The following is a 25,436-nucleotide window of genomic DNA, read 5'->3' on the forward strand; positions in this document are numbered from 1 at the left end:
AATTAATTAATATGAAAAATACCCTCCTGTCACACATTTAGATTCCATTAATATTTATTTTCTAATTCTTAGAGTGGTCCCAAACTTGAAATGACCCAGGACAGGACCTAATTAAGTAATTATTATTTTAGAACTTGAGTTTAGGTGATTGAGGGCCGATGTTCTCTTTATTTGAATATGGTAATATTAAAAATAAAAATTTTAAAAATATTATTTTAATATATTTTTATAATTATTATTTGTTTTTTCTTATTATTTTTTAATTGAAATTTTTTATTTATCAAATTTGATCCTCAATCTTTTAATTGTTACTTATTTTATTTAAAATAATTTATGAAATTGTAATTATTATTATTTTAATTTTATCATCTTTTAATTTTTTTATCTGTTAGATTTTATTTTTATTATTTATTTTATTTGATATAATTGATAAAATTAGATTTTTTTTAATTTCATTCTTTTTTAACTTTTTAATTTGTAAGATTTATTTTTTATTATTTTAATAAACTAAAAAAAACATTAATAAATTATTTTCCAGCTTATTTTTTATAATATAACCAAATATTAAAAATTATTTTTTATAATATTACTAAACATTTATTTTTTTAAAAAACTAAATTTCTATAAATAAAGGAGTCTTGGTTATGTCAATCAAGGAGGAAAAATCCCACCTTTATTGACACCGAAAATCCTTTATCCAAGTGGCTGTACAGTAGTCTAACAGTAATTGATCGTTACCATGCTAGCTAGTCCCTTTCTTCTCTTTGAAGGAACTCCGACAATTATGATGATGACATAAAGATAACACTAACACTTTGTTAAAAGAAGATTGATTCTTCTAGTTCATGGACTTTGAGCCACATAATCCATGAAGAAGGAAATTGCATCGTTCATGCGTGCACTCTTCTAAATCCGAGGAAAGAACACCTCATCACCTCTTGTTTAATTATTAATTAAAATACGAGACCTTTGAGATGGATAGAAAGCCACGTCAGGAAAAGGGCAGTGCTTTAAATTCCTGTAATGAACGGGTAGACAAAATTGAGTCACACGAACAATTTTCCACACGGTTTCTTAAGTTCCCACTTGACATGTTTCCAGGAAAATGTTGCTGCTGGTCATGAGGGTTGCCCTACGATAGTACAAAAACCTCACCGGAGGGTGGTTGCTAAGAAAGATACAATCGCTATCCATCAATCTATTATGGCTATCAAGATCATGGCCAGAATTATTTGTGGATCCATATAATCTAGAGGTCTAGGATCGAGTTTATTAAAATAATGAAAAACAAATCTTACAAATCAAAAGATTAAATGGGAATGAAATTGAAAAAATATATAATTTTATAAATTATCTCAAATAAAATAAATAATAATCAAAATAATAGAGATCAAATCTAAAAAAAAATTAAAAAATTAAAAAATTAAAATAATAATAATTAACATTTCATAAATTATTTCAAATAAAATAAGTAACAATCAAAAGAATGAGGACCAAATTTGATAGATAAAAAAATTTAATTAAAAAATGATAAGGGAAAAGCAAATAACAACTATATAAATAAAGACCAAAAATAATATAAAAATTAAATTTTAAGGGATGAAATTAAAAAGCAAATATTCAAAACAATATATATATATATATATATATATATATATATAACAATCAAAAGTTTGAGGATCAAATTTGATACAATTAGCAAATAATATGACATTTCTAAATTTTTTATAATTTTCAGAAAGTGTTTTTCCGTCCAAAATAAAAGAAAAACATTTTTTTTAGAAACAAAATCAAATTTTTCTTTGACTGAAAAATATTTTTTGTTAATCAATTTTTCTAATAACAAATAAATATATAAAAATTTAAAAAAATAACTTTTTAAAAACAAACATAGCTTTGGTTAAGCTATTATATCAAAAACATATTTAACTTGAAAATATAAATTATTAGACGAAGCTTTGAGAACTGATTTATGTTGACTCTCTTACAACGTGTGCACACAACTTTTGGAAAAACGAAATCTTTGATTTTGCAGCTTTTTAAGAATAAGGTTGTTGTACCTACCGGGACATTTCACATGAATCACCATATATCTCTCTCCCGGAGAATCCAACGGGCCGGTAAAAAGAAACACAAATATTTATTTTACCTTGGTCATGGTAGAAAAGTAGTGGAAAATATTTCCCAGGTTTTCAGTATTAATTTTATGCATGCATCTGTTAACTAGCTACAGGATCATGAAATCGAGAAAACATCTAAGTTGTGAGGATTGAAGGGAGTAATCTCAGATTTCCGACTCGAAAAAGCGAGCCTTGGTGTCTGGGAAAAATTCTGTCCAAGGAACCTCTGTAAACTCTCCATTACTAGTAACTCCGATGGAATAAGCAAGCAAATGTCCTATCAAGTCCTGGTCTAATTACATCTCCGATGACTAGAGGTGCCAGTATTTTTTAGCAACGTGATAAGCAGGCTGTTTGTCGGTAGGCTTCCGTTGCTATCTCTGTGTTCCTGCTCCTATCCGTCGATCGTTGATTAATGTTGGCAGATCCGATGGTCATGCATTCATTATCAACTGCAAAGAGCAAGCATGGTCAATTTTGGCATGTAATTGTCATAAAAAAGAGCTTATTCCTGAAATTTAAAGCAATTCTATAGTCAAGTCCAGGAAAACATGAGACAATTTTCAGTTTCTTTTTACCAAAAAGGTTCCATCTTCATCACCCATCAACTTCCTTGAAGGAACAAACATGTAATGTTCCTCACAACTTCAATCAATTATCAAGAGATTAGGGGAGGTAGGACCTGGGATATATAAAAGGCAAAAAAAGAAGAAGAAGAAGAAGAAGAAAGAAAGGAAGTAGACGTTTCCAAGAAAAGGAAATTTCAGATATTGAAAAGCTTGCCAATCATCATCTGGGCATGAACATAGATCATGAACCGCCTAGCTTTCTAAGCTCTACTGTAATCTGAATTATGTTCAGGTCTCTCTGAAGGTTCATATTCTTCGGTCTTCTTTCCCTCTCGATGTCCAATGCAAAAAAATGACCAGTCGTCCGGAGGGCTTCAGCTATATCACTCTACATCATCTCCGTTGTCCTCTTTCGCCAGTTCAATATCGCTTGAACGGAACCACTGGAATGACAACATAGACGGAAAATCTTTCTCCAGCTTTAATTTTACTAACAATCTTTAATGAAAGTTCTTTTGGGATAAGATGCAAAGACCCAACCTCCTCAACCTTTATGTCATTTGGAGTACTTATTTTCAATATAAAATGAAATTCTTTGACCGTCTAATGGAATTGATATAAGCATCCTGAATGCTTCTGTCGATGGCATTATCCTTCGCACAGACGATCCCGACTCTGGCTGCATCTTCAGGAGCTACTGGGAAGCCATAAGCAGCTCCGCCGTCAATCGACCAGAACAATTGGACATTCCATGTTTCGTGGTCTTGACATAACAGGAGATGGAAGTTTAAAAGTGTCGTCTAGTTCTCTTACTTGACGAAGAAAGTCCTCCCTACCTTGCTTTCTTCACCTCTGCTCGACATTGACAAAGACATCCGAAGCATCCTTCCAACCGACAATGAATGTCATGCAAAGGCTGCCTTGCTCCCTATATCAATTGAGGGACCTGCAAAATTGGGCTGAAGAAAATCATTGTGGTGTACCGTATCCAAAGTTCTGAAAATCGAATGATATGGAGTGTCATATCTACCATCACAAAGGTCAATATCACCAATGAAACTCACAATCCTCCTCTTTTTTTCGTAATTCTCTGCTAGGGCATCTCACTATCCACCACTAGAGTCTTCTGATGACGAATCAACATTGTAGAAATCTTTATGTCTTGTTTAATTCTCTGTCCATTATCAGGGTTTTACGGGGGCATGATACACAATGGAATTTTGTGTTATAGTATCCTCATCATGTGCAGACATCAATCCTTCCTTCTTAAGCAACTTCAAAGGAGTTCTGTCATCCCAAACGAGCATCAGGACCCTAACACCTTCGTTGTCCTTTTTCTTTAGTAGCTCTCCTAAGATCATGTCTCCTCCTGGATTTTGCGTGCTTGGGCCCCTCACCACATGTGATGTAAATCAAATACTTTGCAATAGAAATGGCATCGGAAATGTTTTCTCTGCATCGATGTGGTTCATAATGCTTGCCCCTAGCTTGAAGGATTTTCGGAAAAACATTATCAGGGACATGAGCATCTTGGTAAAGTGTAACTCTGCAAGCACTTCTTTGACAAAAGAATGTGCAAGGGACACCTGGAAACTTCGGACCTGTAATCCCTTTAGACCAATAATGCCATCAAAGAAATGCACTTCCAAATGAATCCTCGAACCCTTATGTGGACGTCTATGGTTTTTATGCAAGATGTTAAGCCATTTATCTTCTTCTTTTCCACCCAGGAGTTCAGCAGCAGGAAAATAAGCTTTCCTTACTGCCCCTATAGGCCGTCTTCTTTTTGAGAGAAGATTGATTGGTTTTCTAAAATATATATATAGTGAAATTGATAAATTGAATTTTTTTAAAAAGTTTTAAGAATCTTAGACATATTTAAAGTTGTTGCAAACTATAAGACATTCAAATATCTAGTTTCTAATAGTAATTCACACGAACCACTAATGAAAAATCTCTTAAACCATTTTAGAAGAGAGAGATTGTTTTACTTTGTAGTATTATCTCTTTTATTTTGTGTTTTAGATTTTTTGTATTGTAATCTACTCTTAGAAAATAAAATACATGACTTTCTATTTATAGAGAAACTTAAAAACCCTTTAAATGATAAAATGTTAATTTGCAAATTAAATAATATCACACATATTATTTTAGTCCAATTTCATAAATTTATTCAATCAACTCTTTACTTGATTGTTTTTAGGTCTAAAATTGTAATTCTTTTTATTGATTACATTTTAGTCTTTAATTTCTAAAACTTATTTACAATTAACTCGTACTTGATTAATTATCTCATTTTAATTTCTAAACAATGATTTTTATTAGTGCAACCTATTAGATTCTTTAATAAAGTTAATCCAAATACAAATCATAATCTAAAATAAAATAAGATTAAATAAATTAAAAATTTTAATTTATTATAAAGTCAATAATTGATTTATTTATTTTTGAAGATCAAGTACAACGTTTAACAATCTGATATGATGTCCTAAAATTCAGAAAGTCACAAGTAATTTGACTTAACTTTTCAATAACCAGTTTCTTAGTATAATTATTATTCATTCATCATGAATTTTTTTATTTAGACATTATAGCATGAAATATATTTTCTTTGTTAAATCATGTTAGTTCTCAACATTATAGTCATTGATTATTTGAATATGATTTTGAAACTATTTTCAAAACTCATTTCATCTTGACTTAGTATCTCATAGTCAAAACTATTTGAGAATAGATGAAATATTTTTTTTAATTCACTTAAAGTGATGAATTCTCTCTTGATTACTCAAATACTTTCATATAATTTATGTTATACCCCATACATTCTCATTTGTTACCATTGACTAGGATAACGTCTAGTTAGAATCAAGGCATAACATTTTCTATATAAGATAACTTAGTGATCTCAAGTCTAAGGATCACTTACACAACTATCACGTGAGCCTTTCCATAAACATAGATAATCTCTCCGTATGAAATTATTGTAATATGAACCCTTGACTTTGTGGACTCCGCTTGTGGGTCTCACAAATTCAACAGTCCTGATTCTTCATATCATAATTCGTGTTGCTTTTACTGTGGTGTTTAGCAGCTTGAAGACTAGAACAAAATTAGGTAGTTGATGTTCATTTCAGTTGATCAGTTCCATCCTCGAAAGAAAAGGATGAAAGGGAAAAACTTCAAGCAAGAAACTCACAGTAAAAATTATCATAATTCGTGTGTTGCTTTTACTGTGGTGTTTAGCACCTCAATTCTTGTTTGGTCAAATACAAAACTTGTTATGCAAACAGTTGTATACAACACGTTAATTTACAAAGACAAACTGTAGGATGATGTATCGGCACTTAGATCCTGTGCTACCTGGAGAAGGTATTCGATGTTGATGTCAGGGTAATGCTGTAAAAGCCTCAAGTTTGCTACAAAATCACCACTCAATAGCCTGCTTTTCATGCATAACAGCATTGCACAACAGATCCGCAAAAGCATATCCTGCACGAAACCAGTTTTGTTTCCATAAACACCATTGTTTAAATCATCATAAGTTGATTGGATCGAGATGTTTGAGAGGTACCTGAACCCCAAAAGGATTACTCAAAAGAGAATCCCAGATTCTTAAAATGGATTGGAAGTTGAATTCCTGAGACAGTAGCAAAGTGATCCACCTGAATGCATAGAATTGTGGCTTAACCTGCCCATTTGAATAGATGGCATAAGCTTCCATGATTCACTTAGCTTGATCCAAATATGATGAAAACTTCAAGGAGGCCTTTTTTAAGCACTGTTTGCTGTTAAACAGAAGTAAATATACTACAATGGTTGGCACAAAGCACTCAGAACTATGAAAAAGTTTTTTTTATTTGGCCATCAAGAATCTAAAGGTGCATCTACTATAATCACATTAAGAAAGTATTTACCTTGGTAGTGAATTCCAGATGCTTCCATAATTCCTCATCATTTTCTTTCAATAATTTTGCCAAGCGGGAAAGAGTGGAGAGGATGCCAACAGGACTATTATCCAACTGTTGGCAAAAGTGATCCACTGAATCACTCAGCAGTCGAACAAAACAAGAAAAGCTATCAGCTTCAGCATTTACCTGCAGGATAGACCAAGGGCATGAATACAATTGCCTTCTGTTTAGGACTCTGTTTGATCTTCTCAACAACATATGCTTTCACCTTTACAGGATTCTTTCATATTTATTATCAGACTGGTCAATAAATATGGAAGTATAGCTGATCAATGCTATAAAGTTTGTGTCCCATGTCCTATAAATGAATTGTTGTATGTAATAGTAGAAATTTTTAACTATTCTGTGTCTGTTAAAGCTTCATCTTCTACTAAGAAAACTATCCATTAAAAAAAAAAAAATGAACGTCTTATGAGATAACAAAATCTCAACAAGTTTTATTAATGAGCCCAAAACAAAAAAAAGAGAAGAAAGTTTAAATGGTAAAAAACTTCCAAAGCAGAAAGGATTCAGTCGAAAACAGCATTGTGTCTTCCTGGTTTCAGGATCATATTATCAACAAGGAACACAAGTATCTAAAGCAATAGAAGACCCAAAAGCAGATGGAATATTCCTTACAGCATTCTGCTCATTAGTATCAGTACTAAATACATAGAGTATTGGCGCCAGGACCTCATTCATGCCTTGTACATAACAAATAGCTGGATTTAGCTTTGCAAATAAGAGAAGAATGTTCCTCATTGCTTCCTGCAGGTGAAAATATATCACAGCATTCTTCAGGGAAACTTCATTCATGTTTCTTAAAACTGTTACAATTGCAATGACGACATTTGTTTGCAACTCTCCAAAAGATTATTTTCATCAAGTGACTGAGAATTTGAGAACCATAGTATCAACAAAGATTCAACAGCCAAATGAAATTGAATAAAAATGAAAGAGCAGAAGAGTGGATAAATACCCTATTCTTCTTACTGAATGAGGACTCCCCTGAGAAGAATTTCATGTCTGGATGTGTGCGCTGCAAATCACGGTCAATCTGTTCTGCAATCTCTGTATGCTATAAATGCAGTGTTCATTTTGATTAACATCAGCTATCCCTTGTCACAAGGAATTCCAGGCACCTTAGAATGGTGGAGAGATTTACCTTAAAGAAGTGATGCCAAGCACTAGCCATACCAACACTCAGGGGGTGATCTCCATGAGAAATTTCTTGTCGCTTAAGTGGTCCAGCAACATCACCTTCACTGCTCAGCTCAGCGGAAATCATTGCATCAGCTTTTACCCTGGTGTACTCTGACTGTCTAGATTCAAGATTTTGATTAGTACATTGAAACCAGTAACCAAAGAAAAAAAAAACTGATTACAAGTGTGACAAATTCATCTGCAACTAAATTAAAACATTAAGTTAAGATGCAAAGCAGGTACAGCAGTTGGAAACTTACAGGACTCAGCAGAAGCTCCTCTTTTAGCTTAGCATATTTTTGTCTGTTCTCGGTTAACTCCTTTTCCCACACATCATGAGAAGGAGATAAATAACCCAACATTAGCTGCCATAAATTAAGATTTAAGGATGTTCAGGAGTCATATTCAAATAAAAAGGAGTATTGAATGACTAAAGCTGTCATTTCTATATGCAGCCAATTGATTACCACTACGATGTGTAGAATATAGGTGATTTAAGCAACTTCAACATGTGGTCCTATTATTTCATAATAACCCGGTAATTTTATTCTTTCAAGTTTAGTAGTTGGAATAACATGTTCTCGTCCAGGCATCGAACCATTCCATCACTGCATAACAGACAATAATCATGGTTTTAATCACAAATCTCTTCAAGAACCTGTGAATTAGCAGAAGAAAAATCTTCAGCACTTTAGTTCTGTTGGCAATCAGTGCAATCCAACATGACAGAAGTGACATTATTATTACTAAAAGCTTATTGAACTACTCTGAAAGCCGGCTTAAAATCCACATCAAATAATAATGAAATTTCCTAGCCAGAAGTGCAAACAAAATAATCCAGCAATGAAAACCAATGTACCTTCCAAGCTGTTGCCCTCAATCCTCCTCCATCAGGAACCCCCATACTAGCAATTCTCTTCACCTTTTCCAAATTTATCTCCTTTTGAGAGAACTAGCCACAAAACAAAATGGAAAGATATACAATCAATTAACAAACAAAGCCAAAAAGTAACTTGGTCCTAAAACCAAAAATGGCATAAACGAACAAAACCCTAGCATCCCATTTTGTTGCGGCCAAAATGCAGGAAAAGGATGCCAATTAGAAAGTTATTTCTGAAAATTTTCACAAATTAGATTTCAAGAATGCAAACCCAATAAATTATTATCTCTAATTAAACTATTTTTGTCCCAATGAATAAATCAAGCGTAATTGAACATCACAGTCCACACATACATTTCTTCCCTTTTGCCACCATTTTCTAAAGAAACCAAACACTCCCCAAAAACCTAAACCTCACTAAACCACAGAAGAGTTTTCCAAAAATTCAACTTCAAACCTAAAACCCTACATTAAATTAAAGAAGAAAATAAAGAAAGAACATTCCACATTCTGACCTCATATTCAAGATCAGACCTTTTCTCATCAGCTGCAATAACCTCCCTAACCGTGACCTGGCCCAGCCCATCTTTATCCGGTCTCTTCCGCGTCCTAAAAGCATCCACTTTATCCCCAACTTTATCATCAACACCCAAATCAAATTCATACTCATTTTCCTTGTGGCCTAACTCAACCCCATTAGGCTCCATAATCTCAAGCTCCTCACCGGACTCGAAAACCGGCTCGGACCCTCCATTCTCCTCCTCTTTGTCGTCAAAACCAGGGACCAAAATACCAAGCCTGTCAGGTAGCTTGAGCTTGCCCTTCTTAAGCATGGTAACTGAGTTGGGACTGAGTCAGTGGGGGTGAGCCGAGCGAGTTGGGATAGTGGGTCTTTGTTGGTGTTGCATTGGAGTGGTTTTAGAGGGGTGAAAGGAGAAAAGAGAGAGTCTTGATGGGTCATTAACCCGGTTTTGAACTCAGTTTTCTCTTCTGAGGATTTGAGGAAGACTGGTAGTTGTAAGTTATAACTTAGAAGTTATAACGGTTGACTGATAGTTCAAACTTCAAACAATAGAATAATAGATTTTGTGGGTTGACTTATTAACCAATGGGAACTTGCCATGTCAGGTATTACTATCCAGTTAATAAAAATTGAAATCTCATATTTTTCCACTGTATGAAATAAATCAGATTAATTTATTTCTTCATTTTCAAAGAATAATTTGTGATGGGAATTCTTGATCATCTTCCACATCATCTCCTACTTTTCACACTGTTTTTTTTACCCTGTTTCCGTTGCTTCCACTGTACACATGCCTTGTAAACCCCAATGTCGTAAATTTTTGGAGGAAGATATTCATGGAATAGAATTTTGTGTAATCCAGCGAAGAAACAAAATAGTACTTGAAGATAGAAAGATAAAAACAACACATTAAAAAAAAACCTAATCCATGTGGTGATATTATTGTACACATTTCACTGTACATTCTTTCACGAATTATTATGAATCGGAATGGTAAGATTTTTTAAAATTTCAATTTGGTAACATTGTTTTTGCATGATTGAACTCTTTTGATTTCAAATTAATGTTCAATCACATCTTCTTTTTGGAAAAGAGTATTGTGAAATTGAAAAATAAAGGATACAAGTTAAAAACACATGAAAAATAGGTTGCAGCTTTATGCAAAAAAATTAGTCTGGTCTTCCTATCATTTTTGGTTATTAAGTGATTGATCTATGTAGTTGTTAAAAATTTAGATTTGATATTGAATTTTATTTTTTTTTTTTCAGTTTTTTTTTTATAAAAGGAGAGAGACTTTCACCAAAATTCAATGTAGATAAAAAAAAAAAAAGAAGTTATCATTTACATATATTACAACCATCAAATTGGTTGAAATTGATATAGATGAAATTCATTCTTTAAAAAGAGCCTTATAGTGGTTGTTTTCAATCTTAATATTGCTTAAAAAAAGCATACATAAGTCAAGAATGAGAAATTTTATTCCAATTGATTTTGTGATTTGGATTTTTTTTTTTTTTGGTTTATAAGGTTGATAATTTAGTTTGTTGATATTTTAAGAGTGTTTGTAAGGTGTTTTCAGGTTAAAATAGATTAAAAAATAATTTTTTAGGTAAAAAACCTAGACCTGATTTTACAACCGCCATAGTTGTGGCCAAGTTTTGGGCTTGCATACGACACTTCATCTGCCATAATAGGCAACGTGTCATTAGCTTTTTTTATAAAAAAATGTCATATCCCCTTTAAATTAAAAAAAAAAAATACAGGCTCAAACACGTATGGGCTTGGACTTGGGCTTGAAAGCCTTGACACCTATTCTATTCCTTTCATAAACTTAGGGTGCTAGGTCATAGGCCCGTGCTTCTAGGCTTTTTTATTATTATTTATTTAGGTTAACTATAGATTTATATTAAAAAAAATATTGAATCCAGTTGAGTCTGTGACTCGAATTACAAGTTCGACATGTTAGGCTACACATCTAGTCTAATTTTTTTATTTAACGCATTTTTTGTCTCTGAATTTAATATATATATTTTTTGCAATTTTATGTTTTGTTATCAATAATCTATTTCTTATTTAAATTAAAACAAAAAATGAAATTTAACTCTTTATTATCAATAATTTACTTTTTATATCTTAATCTCGCACACCTGTCATGATTTTTTTTAAAACAAAATTTTTCATACAAGAAAATTCTCCTGCATTTTGTTTTCATATAAATCTAATAAATAAAATGTAATATATGGTATAAATTTTTTTATTAAAACTGATGAATGCATGACTTGTATTGTGAAATTGGTTGTCTTAAGTTCATTGAATGACTATCAATTTTATTTTTTAATATTAAATTAGTTAAAGATTTAACTTTCTAAATTTTTTTTATTATCTCTGTAAATTTTTCATGTAAACATACATTGACCTAAGTAAATTTATTTTGCTTTTGTGTCGATATTAAATAAAAATATTATTCAATATATATTTGATATTAAATTTATAATTAAAACTTGTGTGGACCAGTAGGCTAGTATATTAATAAGTGGAGTTAAGTAGCAATGGCAGGCCGTCCTCTACCATGAAATTTTCTTTTTAGTTTTCTTATATTTATCTTCTTCTCTATTCCTCCAATTAGCAGCTTCTTGGAAACGATAGAAGAGGAGATAAAAGGAAGTATAGAAAATGGTGTGTCTTTTCGGGTTTTCTACTGGGCCTCATGTCACTATTTGGATGAATTTCTTCAATCGGTTAAGCCCAGCCCAACCATGCTTTATAAGACTTGATTTTCGCCCGACCCTTCATTTTTTTTTTACCTTCTTTATTCTTTTATTTTTATCACTCGTCATCTTTTCTCTATTCTTTTGCTTTTATCATTCATTTTTTATTTTTCTGGGTTACCACATCAAACTATCACGTGCTATAAACAAGCTAAATAATTTATTTTATAAAAAGGTAAGTTATGCGATAAAACAGTGACTGACTTTACTAGATAAGCAGCTTTAATTTTTTTTCCTAAAATAAACTATATGTTTCCAGTTTAAAGGAGAAAATGAAGACTTTTTTTTCTCATCTCAATACAAAAGAAAAATATATAACTCTCTTTGCTCATTTTTTTTATATATAATATTGACATGAAAAACCCTAATTATCTTTAGCACCAGAGGGAGGGCTATTTTGAGGTAATACCCACAACTCAGCCCGTTGGTATCCAAAAACAAAACACAAATCCAATGAAGTTTTTTCTAGCTTTATCATTAATTTCTTGAAAAGGTTACATTTAAGTCTAATTAATTTTGTCTGTGAAGGTACTCTAAACTTTCACTCTGTATAAATAATATAGGATCTTTTCATACATGTGAGTATGAAATGCACAATATTTCTATCAATTACATGTTAAACCTATTTATAAAAATACAAAAAACAAAACACATGACATGAAGAGCACCTAGAATTGGGATAATAATAATAATAATGATAATAGTAATGGTGGTAATGGTACGTAGCAGGTAATGATAATGGTGGTGCTAATATTAGTAATAATGATAAAGATGATAATAACGTTTATTTTTATCTTAATTTTTTAAGAAAATTTATAAATGTTTGGGTGAAAAAATCTATCTAATATTTTTATTTTAAAAAATAAAAATATCTTCTTATATAGTTAGGAAACTTCTATTTATTCTTTTGTAAATTAAAAAAAAAAATCAAGGGGCAACCGTTTAGTTCGATGAGGATTCTTAATTATTCTTTTCTACAATAAAATACATAATTAAGTTTTTTTAATAGAATATAAAATCTATTAAAAAAAATTATTTTAGTAACAATGCAACGTTGTTTTTCTAATTAACTTTTTTATTTGTGCTAGTTTGAAAAAAAAAAAAAAGAAAAAACATGGCAGGTGTTACATTTTAAAAAAGGGCTCTATATATGTTTAGCAAGCTCCACGTATATATAAATGTTGGACACATGCATATCATTATCGAAGGGGTCCCGAAGCATCACTATCTATTTAGTTTTTAACTACCTATATTAACTCTTTAGTTGTGCATTTGAAGTTATGTGTGGTCTCTGCACGTAGGACAATAATTGTTCAAAATAAAAGGCATGGCAATGATCCCTAGCCAGCACTGTACGCAGCCATCATCCCCTAACTCCACTGTAATTTGCATCAAATGTTGCTCTAACTTTAGCCATTAATCTGCAGTAATCATCTATATCAGATGTATATATATGGATTAGGGAAGAACAAGCACTCTGCGTTCCTTAAAATGCACTGATATTAATTATCGCCACCTGTGAAATGATGCCGATGCTGGTTAAATAATTGGATTTCAATTATTGTATCCTAAATAACAGTCTAATTGGTATTGATGTTTTCTCGAAATTGGCAAATATTATTCTAAACTGAGCAGTAAATAATTACTGCTGTACTATCATCCCATCATCATATTCAATCTTGCTTTCTGTGGACAGCTCTTGGATTCTTTTGGCATAAAAGCCCTAGCTACTACAGTACTATATTGCATGCAAAGCAAGCCCCAGTTATTAAATTGGGGTAGGTATATTTACTTGAGTGAAGATGTAGGTGATCTTATTCAATACACCAAGCTTCACGGTGAAAAGCTTCTAGTTCGACGACAGTGTGCTCTCTGCCATGGAATAGCAGTCAATCTCTTCTCTATATCTTCTCAGGATCTCAAGGTCAGCCTTTGCTGACTTCAATCATCTCTGACCTATCGCCCCCCAACATGGTGCAATCAAAAAAGTTCAGGGGGGTGAGGCAGCGAAGTTGGGGTTCTTGGGTTTCTGAAATTAGACATCCTTTATTGTAAGCGAGCTTCCTTTACCGAACCCATCTAGCTATGTTCTCTTATCTTTTCTACTTCTGAGTCTAAATTACTTATACTTTTGTCTAATTCTTTCAAATATTATAAGATCTTATTGTACAATGCTCTTGCTTTTTAATTTGTTGTCTGTTTGGAACAGGAAGAGGAGGGTATGGCTAGGAACTTTTGAAACAGCAGAAGAGGCAGCTAGGGCCTATGATCAAGCTGCAATCTTGATGAGTGGCCGTAATGCGAAAACTAACTTTCCCATGCCTCAAACTTCGAATGAAGATGATCCAAAATCAAGTGATCATCAACCTTCACTCACAACACCACCAAATGGTTTGTCCCAGATCCTCCATGCCAAGCTAAGAAAGTGCAGCAAGGCACCATCACCATCAATGACTTGTTTGAGGCTCGACACTGAGAATTCCATTGGAGTTTGGCAAAAGCGTGCTGGTCAGCGGTCTGACTCAGACTGGGTCATGACAGTGCAGCTTGGAAAGAGAGATGAGAGCCAAGTTTCCGAGAGTGCATTGCCATTGCCTGATCAGTCTCCAGGAGCGATATCAGGACCAGAATGGAGAGAAGAAATGGATAAAGAAGAGGGAGTGGCACTGCAAATGGTTGAAGAGCTTCTTAGCAGGAAATGTCCTAGCCCTCCTTTTGGGGTTCAAGATCATCATGAGGATGGCAGCTTTTTTCTTTAGCTATCTATGGTCTTGATGATCATGGGATTTCTGCGAGTTTGTGTGCTTGGCTTAAGGAAGTGATCAAGTGTGTGTAGGATTGCATGTGACGTTACTATTCTAATTAGTATAACCCAAATAATTATACATATATAAATATTTATGTGTCAGATTACGAAAGGGTGGAGAACCAGTTGTTACGTGTTTATATAATTAAGAAGTATTGTTATGTGTTTATTGAAAAAAAATAAAGGAATCAATTATGATTTCAATTTCGTGTATATATATATGTGTGTGTGTGTGTGTTTTAAAAAGTAGAAATGATGAACATGAATATTATTATAGAGTGTTAATTCATACTTATTTTCTGTGATTTGAGATACGATTGAAATTAAGGTTGGAGATTGATCAATGGAAATACTGGGTGTCCTGCTATCACAATACATGATTATTATTTTTTTAACTTCTACAATCAAATTTCTAACTTAATTTATTTTTTTAATATAATATTTAAACTCTCCAAATATTGATCAATTGACCATTAAACAATAACATGCGTGACACTTTTAGAACAAAGAGAATATATCAAAAATATTATTTATAGGGATAAATTAATTTAATGTCAATTTTCCAACGCCAATTTTCATAAGATCGATCGTACGATGATGGGAAACTTCCAATCATTTGAATTAAGTAGATGGAAAGATGTATCTAACCTAACTCTTCTAGAAAATTTGCCACCTTCGATTGGGACCTTGTAAATTCATGAATGTTGTGGCACTTCATCCATGCCTGTTAAATTCATGAATAACAATAACTATTAACGCTATTTACTCATTTTAAAAAAGTGTGTACGTGTGTTGTCAAATTAAAAGATGCAGCGTAGCTGGGGCTCTTTTTACATTTTACAACTTTCATAATCATGATCATTTGTGGCTGAATTTTAAAAAATAATAAAGAATAATATAAATTTTATTTAATAATTTAAATTATTAAATTGAAATGATTTTTTAATACGATATTAGAGCCTTGATGACTAATTAAGCGGTTATGAGTTCGAATCTCATCATTCCTATTTATTTAATAAAAAAATAATAATTAGATAGTGTGAACTTGTACAAGTTTCAAATTTAAAGAGTTTTAACTTGAAGGGATATATTAGAAAATAATATAAATTATATTTTAAATCTTACCTAACAATTTAAATTATTAAGTTAAAATAATTTTTTGATACATTATGCTTATACTAACCAGACACCGTCCATCAGGACACTTTAGGATGGAAAATTACCTAAATTTAGGACCACGTTATGGTAAAGTATGAGTTCTTGACGATATATTTTGTAAAACAAGGGCTTGGATCATAGCTATCTTATCTTGAGCAATGAAGAAATTACGAATAGCTGTAGAAGTTAGGTGATATATCCTAGATCACACCCTGCTATTTTAGAAAGGAAGAACACAAGATCTATTGGTGAGAGTGACATGATCAAAACCTAGCTCTTTGGGAGAGAAAATTGGACCGAAGCAAATAAAATTCTTCAATGTGGATCCTATTCTGAACCGCTACTGAAAGGTGCGTGGTCTGTACTGCCCAATACAGCTGAAACAAAGCCATGGGCTTACCATCGCTAATTTTAAATGGAATTTCTTTACAAAATCATGGTATGATTCAGAGCAACCTTGCAAGGCCTCAAGGTCCAGCTAGAAATCCTTTGTTAATATTTTGCCTTAATTGGACAGCCTGGTGCTGCCCATAAAATAATATTTTTTTTGATTTACTTGTAATTTCCTATTATAGAATTGAACAATCTTTATATTTATTTATTTGAAGAAGGGCCATAGATGATGTGTTTACGCATCCCTTTTCATTTGTTGGTCCAATCTTTATATTTCCTAATATATATTAAAGATCAAACTTGGAAAATTTGGTTCCAACAATGATATTAAATTAGTGCTTTGTTTTTGGGGTGTCATACTAAGTGCTAAAGAAAGTGTCATACTAAGTGCAATGATATCTCAAAGTGGTTTGATTACAGCTTTTGTAAGAAATCATTTAATACATTGCTCCTAATATACTAAAAGAAAACATATTTTTACTGTTCATTTAACTGTAAAAGCATGCATTGTAGTCCAAGTACAAAAACAATTTCTACAATAATTACAATTGCAAATATATCTAAAGAAGGTGAGAAAAATGCTATCAATCAAATTACAAAATATTATGGATTCACATAATGCAATTCTTTTTTTTTTTTTCCTTGAACCATTTCTATCCCAATCACCAAACTCTTCTTTTTTCTAATTTTGTTCTCTCACATTGCCTTGATTAGAATTTGGCCTAATAATTTATTTCAATTAATTTGTTATGGGGTTTTCGCAGTGCCTGATAATATTGTGGATGACACATTATTTACCAAGCCAAATGACATTTCATCCATAAAAAAAATAAAAAACGTATGATTCTTTAAAATAAAAAAAAAAATCCTAGTGTGTGGACTTAGCTTGTTAGGACCCGTAATATCTAATATCTTTTTCTTCTTGTATTATTTTAATTGATTTTTTTATCAATATCACATCTCTTATTTATTTTTTTTATCATTTTTTAAATTGTTTAGTTTAATTTTTTTAAATAATTAATCTTTTTGTTTTTTTATAATTTATAATATTCTTAAAAGATTATTTTAATTTATCTATGAATTTTTCTCATCTCAAATTTTAAATAAATTAGTTGCATTTGCACGATTTATTTATAAGAATAAAAATCATACATAGTTAACTAGTATAATTATTAACCCTAAAGATAAATAAAAGAAAATGTATAAAATGAAAATATAGCTGGGATAAAATACATGCTGTGCATCTATTTTTTGTTTCTTATAAAGAATATCAATTTTCTTCTTTAATCTTTAAATTATTGTTAGCGACTATCTTTCCATTTCTTAATTAAAAAAAATATGATTCTAGAAAAATGCCTTTAAAAGGGTGTCACCTTCTTTTAATTTTGTGTTATAAATTACTTGAAATTATCTTACCCATATATATATATATATATATATATTGGTAATTCAACGGAGAGCATGTGTGTTTTGAATCATATATAGCTAGTAAGAAGTATACCTATCTCAATTCCTGAATTTCAACTTCCATCTTTGGCAGAATTTAAACCTAAAATCTTCTCTTGTCAAATAATTTCACAGGATATATATATATATAGTTGAGGTAACGTGTTTTAATTAATTTTTAAAATATTTTTACTTAAAAATATATTAAATTTATATATTTTTTTTATTTTTGAAAAGGAGGGCTTAATCCTTATTATTCAAATTTCAAATTAGATTATAAAAAAATATTTTTATTAACCCTTGTTTGGAAAACAATACCAAACAACAGTTTAATCTTCAGAATTTAAATCTCAAATCAGGTTATAAAAAATAAATATTTTTTTATGAATTTTAATTCTAATTATAATTATAAAATGAATAAGATGTTTGTTTTTACGAGATTAGAAGAGTAAATTCCATGTGAATGCACAAAAACTGATCTGATAATTAATCTCATGAAAAACACTTTTACTAATAAAGCTGTTCTTTTTTTAATAATAATAATAATTAATTTAATATTGTTTAAGTCTCAGCTCTCAACCACCGAGAGGCCCCAACTGCCCATTGAGACTTGAGAGAGCATGACAAAAAGATAAAAAGACCGTATGTTATTGCGTTCTAAACGTGGTTAGGTAAGTTTTTAATTTTTTTAATTTAAATTTGTTTTTTAATTTTTTTAATTTTAATATACTAATATCTATAATTATTTTTTAAAAAAATAAAATTAATATTATTTTAATATATTTCCAAACAAAAAATACTATAAAAAAATAATTTCTATTATTCTTTTAAATACCATTTAAACAGCCGTGGGATGGACATTCAACCGTCAATTCTAAATTTCTAATCCAGGAATCATGGGAGCACAAAGGCACCAAAGAAAGAATATGCCATGCTTTCAGCTTTTTCCTCTTCTATTGGCATTTCCTACGCTTTCAAAATACGTAATAAAAATCATGTGAAATTGATTACTATCTCGGAATAATTTCTCAAGAGACATCTCAGGGAAGAGAAAAATCATGTGAAATTACTAATCATTTAATTTTAAACGAAGATTTTGTAATTTCATGGTTTGGATGTAAGGGTATTTTTGAACTAAACTCGAAACCAAGTCTTAAAACAACACTCTTACATTAGTCCTATGCATCTAAGAGACTGTAATAAATTCATCTTGATATGGCCTCAAACTTTGAATAAATAAAAAATTAAACTAATCATAGCATTGTTTATTTAGTTTATCAAGTACATGCATATATTTCATGTCATATGACAAGAGGGTTTTATTTCATGCTTGTTTGAAATATCTTTCTTTTTATATAATAAAATTGAATCGCATTTGGGATAATTCTTTGAAGAATCTGAGTGTTTCTTTATAAATTCCACAAAGAATAGGTGCCTTACTCGACAGCATGTGAGAATCAATGTCGGTCCAAAAGAAGAAAATATTTTTCAAAAATGAACTTTTCCCATTTGCGTGGGCTAGTTGCAACCCATTTTGGATTTTGCTTAAAGGTGCAAATTTCCTTTTATATATATATAAAACTAAAAGATGCAAAGAGTAGATTCCAAGCCGGGAATATCCCATTAAGAGATCCGAATCCTCCAAAGGGCTAAACGGTCCAGGAACTTAAATTCCACATGTGGCCACATACACAGTCATCAATTTTAAGACCATCTCCAATGAGTGTGCCAAATAAAAAGTTAAATATTAAAAAAATATTATTTTAGTTTTTTTTATGGTTATTTTGCACACTTTAAAATAAAATGTTAAAATATCTTTTCTGTCCCACAAATGTTATTTTCTACATATCTCTCAAATAAACCAAAACCAACAAAAGCGGGCCACTAAAACCACTAAAAAAATAAATCAATTAAATATAGCTATGTGGAAAAAAAATAACATTAAATTTATTAAGAAATAATAAAACTTCTTCTACTACAATATAATTGGCTCTTTAAATGACTTTTTTCCATTGAAATAGATATTGTAAAAAAATCTATATTTATACTATTTAAAATGTTATTTTATCAATTTAACTTTTCAAAATAACATTTTTCATTAGAGATGCTCTAACGTGTATAGAGAGTCCAACTCATGCTCTTGATTTTGGTTTGACTGCTAAAGAAAAATCTCCAAGTTATTAAACTCAAATCCAATCACTAATTTTTTGATTTATTAAATTTACATTTCACTTGCCAGGTTATAAAAGTAATTTAAATTTAAACTAAGATGAAACATATTTAATATAAATATTTGATAGGCTACATATAGTTTTTAACCGAATCATACTGGATTAATTTTTTTTTATTTTTATTAAAATCTAACCTGTTTAAATCCCGAGTCCCGAGTCAACCTTCCATTTCAGGTCGGGTTTTAAAATAGTTATATGTCCTACATTTTAAAAATACTAATATAATTTTTTTTAACTTAATTATAAATATATTTCTGATGACAATTTTTCGTCCAAACCATTTCAATATTGCATCTCTTAAAATATAATAAATTCTTATAGCCAATGATCTCAACATTTGAAATAAAAAAAATAAAAACAAATAGCAAAAAAACTTTAAAATAGACTAACCATTTAAGATTAAAACAATAGCATACATGAAAAGTAAAGTCTATCTTGAAATGTAATGCCAAACTTACCCTTTCCAATTGGTTGAGATTTCCCCACTCATTTCCACTAAAAAACATCTCATGGCAGTTTGTAAGTGATCTGGGCCATGCATATTTTGGTTTTTTTTTTTTTGAGCTTTTTAGAGAATATTATCGGTAGTTATTGATCAATAGGGCATGGAATATGGATATTCTTCGATCCCTTGGAATTATACCATGCGTCGTAAATGAGCAAAGGTCATTAGGCTTAGCTTGGGCACGGTTTCGGCTACTGGCTGGCTAGTAGCCAGCTGCTACAATTTCTTATATATATTATTATCTTTCTTCTTTTATCTTCAAAATGAATGATGCAAAGAATGGCAGAGAAATGGAATTATTTTCAGCACTCACAAATTACAGTAGATTTTTATTTTCACTCTTTTGATTCATTTTATTTTTAACTAGTGTTTAATTACTATTTCAAGATTAAAAAAACAAAAATATTAAAGATACACAAAACATATCTCATGTATCTTCTATTTTAAAATAATATAAATTTAATCTAGAATTAATTTAAAGATAAAATTATTTTATATTTATGTTTTTGTCTCTACAATTAAATTTATTTTTGTCTTTTATGTAATTTTTTTTTTTTAATCTTACGGAGAACAAAACTTTAAAGCTTTGACGTTGATTTTATAAAACATGTAAGAGAGTTATTGTATGGAGAAACTTAGCAGCAACTAAGATTTTTTTTATTTTTTATTTTTACCTCCAAACTCCCGAAAAAACCTCACCATATCTATGTTGGAGCGAGCACAAAATATTCTTACAAATAAAACTAATTAGATATAAATATGACATCCCTTAAATAAAAATAAAAATAAAGAAATATTAAAAGAAAATGATTAAAACGTATGGCATTCCATTACTTTCTATTGGAAATTACCAATTTGGAATCTCTTGAAAAATCCAGATTTAGCCTTGGAAGAATCGGAACAATAAAGGATGAAGTGGGACATTACTGAAACCTCAGGGACCAACACGTACTTTACACAACTAAAAAATAAACAATTTCTAGTGTTTCTGGATAAAGTATAAAACCAGAGATATGCCTTTTTCTAGAAAATAAATGTAAACTCAAAATCGGATATTCCAATACTAACCTTTCGAATATTCTTCTCTTTACCGTTATATCTCCCCCTCTCCTTCACTATCTCTCATTCTCCCACTTTCTTTCTTATTTTCTCAGCAACCAAATACTCCTCTCAAAATGAAATTCGGAAAAAGCTTAAGCAATCAGATTGAAGAAACATTACCTGAATGGAGAGACAAGTTTCTCTCTTACAAAGAGCTCAAGAAAAGATTGAAACTCATCGAACCAAACAACAACACAAGCAAGAACATTGGAGACTCCCGGCCAATGAAAAAACCGAGATTGTCTGCCGCCTCTGCTGATGCTGGTGGTGGTGATTGTACGGAAGGTGGCGGAGCAGATAGCAAGGAAGTATGTATGACAAGGGAAGAGATTGATTTTATTAAGCTGTTAGAAGGTGAGCTTGAGAAGTTTAACAGTTTTTTTGTTGAGAAAGAAGAAGAGTACATCATCAGATTAAAGGTAACCTTTTATTTTATTTTTTCAATTTTCTTATATGATCTGTTTGGTTTCTGAGAAAACCTTTTATTTTCGGAGTCGATTAGAGAAAAATTGAAACTGTTAATGAGGAATTAGTGAACATAACAGCGCTGATTAGTGAAATTCGTTAATGAAACGGTGTCGTTTTTAGCATGGGATCTGTTTGTGCTGTAACGTTCAGTTAAAACCGTAAGTTGCCAGCTGTGGTGGTATCGACAACTGGCGCGCACCCGCTAAATGTGGAGTAGTGGTAGTCAGGGAATTGTGCTTTGGTATATTCTCTGTACCGTCTAATTAATCAACGCTACAAGTTGAAGCATATATATATAGTTGTGATGATCAAAATTTGGAAGAATATATCACACTCTACTTATCATGTTGGTGAAGCTTTACACTTGTAGAGCTACATGGCCTGCAAGTGCTAGGAGATATTTTAATGCATTTGTAGCTTTTGATTTGCCCCTGGAAGTAACTTAAATAGTTGTTAATCTTGTCTTCTTGTGGTGATTATAATGACGAACATTGTTTTTTCTTTTAATTACCTAATGTATAGATTTTGTGTTGGGCTAGACATTGATGTGAGAAGACATTTGTTTAGGCTAGATGTTCAAGCTATGACTTGGTGTAGAGATTTTAAACATATTCTTTAGAGAGTCATAGTTGAGGAGTTTGAGGTTGGTTTTTCAAATCTGTGGGCTGTATTTATTTAGGATGGTGGGTAGAGATTCTTAAGAATAATAAACTTGGGTTCGCTCTATACTTTGATCGCTTTGAATGATCACTTAAACAAGAAAGGAATAAGATGCTAAAGTGCCTTAGGTTTTTGTGATCTGTTTTTGGACCTTATTTCAGTTAGCAAAGTAAAAATAAAATCTGCTCTTTGGCTAGGAAAATTGAAAAATTTGTGATTGTGATGCAGGAGTTGCAAGACAGTGTGGCAAAGGCAAAGAATTCTAATGAAGAGATAATAATAATTAGGAAGGAGATCGTAGATTTCCATGGAGAGATGGTTTTGCTGGAGAATTATAGTGCTCTGAACTATACAGGTACTAACATACTTCCTCTTGGCTGTTAAATTTGCTCATATCATATTGGCACAAAAATATATCATGGCTAATCTTGCTTGCTTTCAACAGGACTGGTCAAAATACTGAAGAAATATGATAAAAGAACTGGTGCTCTCATTCGCTTGCCCTTCATCCAGAGGGTTTTGCGACAGCCTTTCTGCACCACTGACTTGCTCTACAAGCTTGTTAAAGAATGCGAGGCAATGCTAGACCGCCTTTTCCCATTGAGAGAACCACCCTCTTCTTTTGAAGCAGCCGACGGGGATGACTCATGTGATCCTTCAACCTCTTCGACTACCACAAATGATAGCACAATCATTTTCCCCAAGGAACTTGCAGAGATTGAACTTATGGAGAGTTCATATATGAAGAGCACAATATCAGCATTGCGGGTTCTGAAGGAAATCCGAAGCAAAAGTTCCACTGTTAGTGTTTTTTCATTGCCACCACTTCAAATGAGTGGTTTGGAAGATACTTGGAAAAAGGTTCCTATACTGGAACAAGAAGCCAAGTAGCAGCAGGATTTTGAGGAGGGATGCAGGACTGGCCTTGCCCCCCTCCATTTTGTAAATTTCCTCTCTTTTTAAATTCCCTTTGAGTATAAAAAGAAACTGTAGTTTAGTAAAAAGCTCAAGCAATCATGTGTCCAAACTTCAGGAGGTTGAATTAATAGATGGAAGATGGGAGTGCAGAATTCGATACAGGTGAGAGCTGCAGTTCTGAAGTTAAGCGAAGGAACGAACTCCTTTGCCAAAACACCAGCATATAGGCCCACAAACCACAAGTAGGACTAAAATCCCCAAGATAATGCTACGAGCTGTAATGCTTTAGTGGATGAGGCCAAAATGAGCTTCTCCATGAACATATAAATATTAAGATCCACTGGTTTTTGACTTTCTGGTTTCCAGAGCATTATAGAGATCCCATGCATTTGGATTTCGTTGTCCTTGAAGGTTCTGAGTCATGTGCATAAACAGTCCACAGTTTTGAGCTTGCCTTGGAAATTGAAAGCACTAAATCATGGACGTAATGGATGAAAGCTTGTGGACCAATTTAGAGGGCGTTAAAACCTTAAAATCCAGAAGAGTTTGCCCAGGAATGCTTTAGTTTTTTTTTTTTTTTTTTTCATTATTTTTTAAGTTAATGTTTTTTATTTTATTTTTTAATATTTATTTAATTAAAAATTGAGCTTTGATTTTTTACGCTTTCTATAACCTTGGTTTTGTTATTACTTTTTTATTTAATTGCTCATATCTTTTTGTTTATTATTTTTTCTTAAGTCTATTTTTTTAAAATATATTTTATTCTTAAACTAAATAGAGTTTATTTATTGAATATCGGTTGATGCTTACTTCATTTTATTTTGCTTGATTTTTTTTATATGTTGCTCTAGCAATCCATGTGATTTTGTTTTTGCTTTCGTCCAAAATTTTATGGTTGAATTTTAACCATTTCAACAAGGTTTTTTTTTTTTTTTGATAAGCGATTTATAATAGAGTGATAGAGGGTTATCACTATTTTTTTTTTTCTTTTCTTCTAAATATAATATATATAATATCATTGACTCATTTATTTTTATTGATTGTTGTCAAATATTTTTTTTTATAATTCATCTGTTATCATTACTTGTAGTTTAAATTAAATTACTAGACTACTTATTAAATCCAAAATGTAGTTAATAACTCGTTTTTCTTACTTCTTTATAAATATAAGCATCTTTTTGTGTGTTGAAAATTTTGACTGCAGGTGGTGCTGCGCGGTCGCCAATAAAGTGTGTGTGTGTGTGTGTGTGAAGAGAGAGAGAGAGAGAGAGAGATGTTTGAAAAACAGAGCAGAGGTTGTGGGGTTGAGATTCTGGCCCAGCCTTGTGATGAGGCTGCTTCAGCTACCTTTTTGGGTTTCTTTGGAAGTAGGTTCTAATTATCAGAGTTGGGCTGAGAGCCTTCTCCTTTGCTTGGGCAAAGTGTATTGGATTTAATGCATGCATGTAATGCTCCAATGGTTTTCGCTACACTTGATCAATCAAATTCAAATATATATAATTGTGCATATATGTTGGGTTAATTAGGTATGCACCTTTTTCTTTTTCTTTTTCTTTTTTTCCCCCCTGAAAAAACCATTTTCTCCACGTTTTCCATCCTTTAATTTGTCGTCTTTTTGCCCATTAATTTTATTGTTACTATATGCTTGTACCTAAAGATTGGTTGGGATTAGTAAGTGATTTCCACGTCTTCAAGAACTAGAAATTTCGATTTTGCATCACAAATAATGTTGTTGAAATA

The 25,436-nt window shown here is 31.5% G+C and overlaps 3 protein-coding genes and 1 pseudogene across 4 annotated transcripts; 2 read left to right on the forward strand and 2 right to left on the reverse strand.

Moving 5' to 3' along the window:
* Positions 1-2,243: 2,243 nt before the first annotated feature.
* LOC118032515 (phospholipase D alpha 1-like) lies at positions 2,244-5,509 on the reverse strand (annotated as a pseudogene).
* A 358-nt stretch (positions 5,510-5,867) lies between these two features.
* On the reverse strand, positions 5,868-9,735 carry LOC118032555 (uncharacterized). Of its 2 annotated transcripts, XM_035037276.2 has the most exons (9): positions 9,235-9,732; positions 8,699-8,791; positions 8,100-8,204; positions 7,802-7,954; positions 7,616-7,714; positions 7,276-7,404; positions 6,604-6,783; positions 6,261-6,377; positions 5,868-6,178 (listed from the first exon to the last, which is right to left on the reverse strand). In XM_035037276.2, exons 1-9 carry the CDS (start codon positions 9,550-9,552, stop codon positions 5,999-6,001), a joined length of 1,374 nt encoding a protein of 457 aa, XP_034893167.1. In that variant the 5' UTR covers positions 9,553-9,732; the 3' UTR covers positions 5,868-5,998. The 2 variants fall into 2 exon arrangements, with proteins under 2 accessions (XP_034893167.1, XP_034893168.1); XM_035037277.2 differs by lacking the exon at positions 5,868-6,178 and having other exon boundaries at positions 6,335-6,474; positions 9,235-9,735.
* Positions 9,736-13,842: 4,107 nt separating this feature from the next.
* LOC118032554 (ethylene-responsive transcription factor WIN1) lies at positions 13,843-15,146 on the forward strand. Its single transcript, XM_035037275.2, has 2 exons — positions 13,843-14,061; positions 14,220-15,146. The coding sequence occupies exons 1-2, from the start codon at positions 13,982-13,984 to the stop codon at positions 14,767-14,769; spliced, it is 630 nt and encodes a 209-aa protein (XP_034893166.1). The 5' UTR covers positions 13,843-13,981; the 3' UTR covers positions 14,770-15,146.
* Positions 15,147-21,663: 6,517 nt separating this feature from the next.
* LOC118032553 (SPX domain-containing protein 1) lies at positions 21,664-24,047 on the forward strand. The gene is made up of 3 exons (XM_035037274.2): positions 21,664-22,069; positions 23,007-23,133; positions 23,224-24,047. The coding sequence occupies exons 1-3, from the start codon at positions 21,725-21,727 to the stop codon at positions 23,667-23,669; spliced, it is 918 nt and encodes a 305-aa protein (XP_034893165.1). The 5' UTR covers positions 21,664-21,724; the 3' UTR covers positions 23,670-24,047.
* The last annotated feature ends 1,389 nt before the right edge of the window (positions 24,048-25,436 follow it).

This window comes from Populus alba, chromosome 6 (assembly GCF_005239225.2).
Source record: "Populus alba chromosome 6, ASM523922v2, whole genome shotgun sequence".
NCBI lineage: Eukaryota > Viridiplantae > Streptophyta > Magnoliopsida > Malpighiales > Salicaceae > Populus > Populus alba.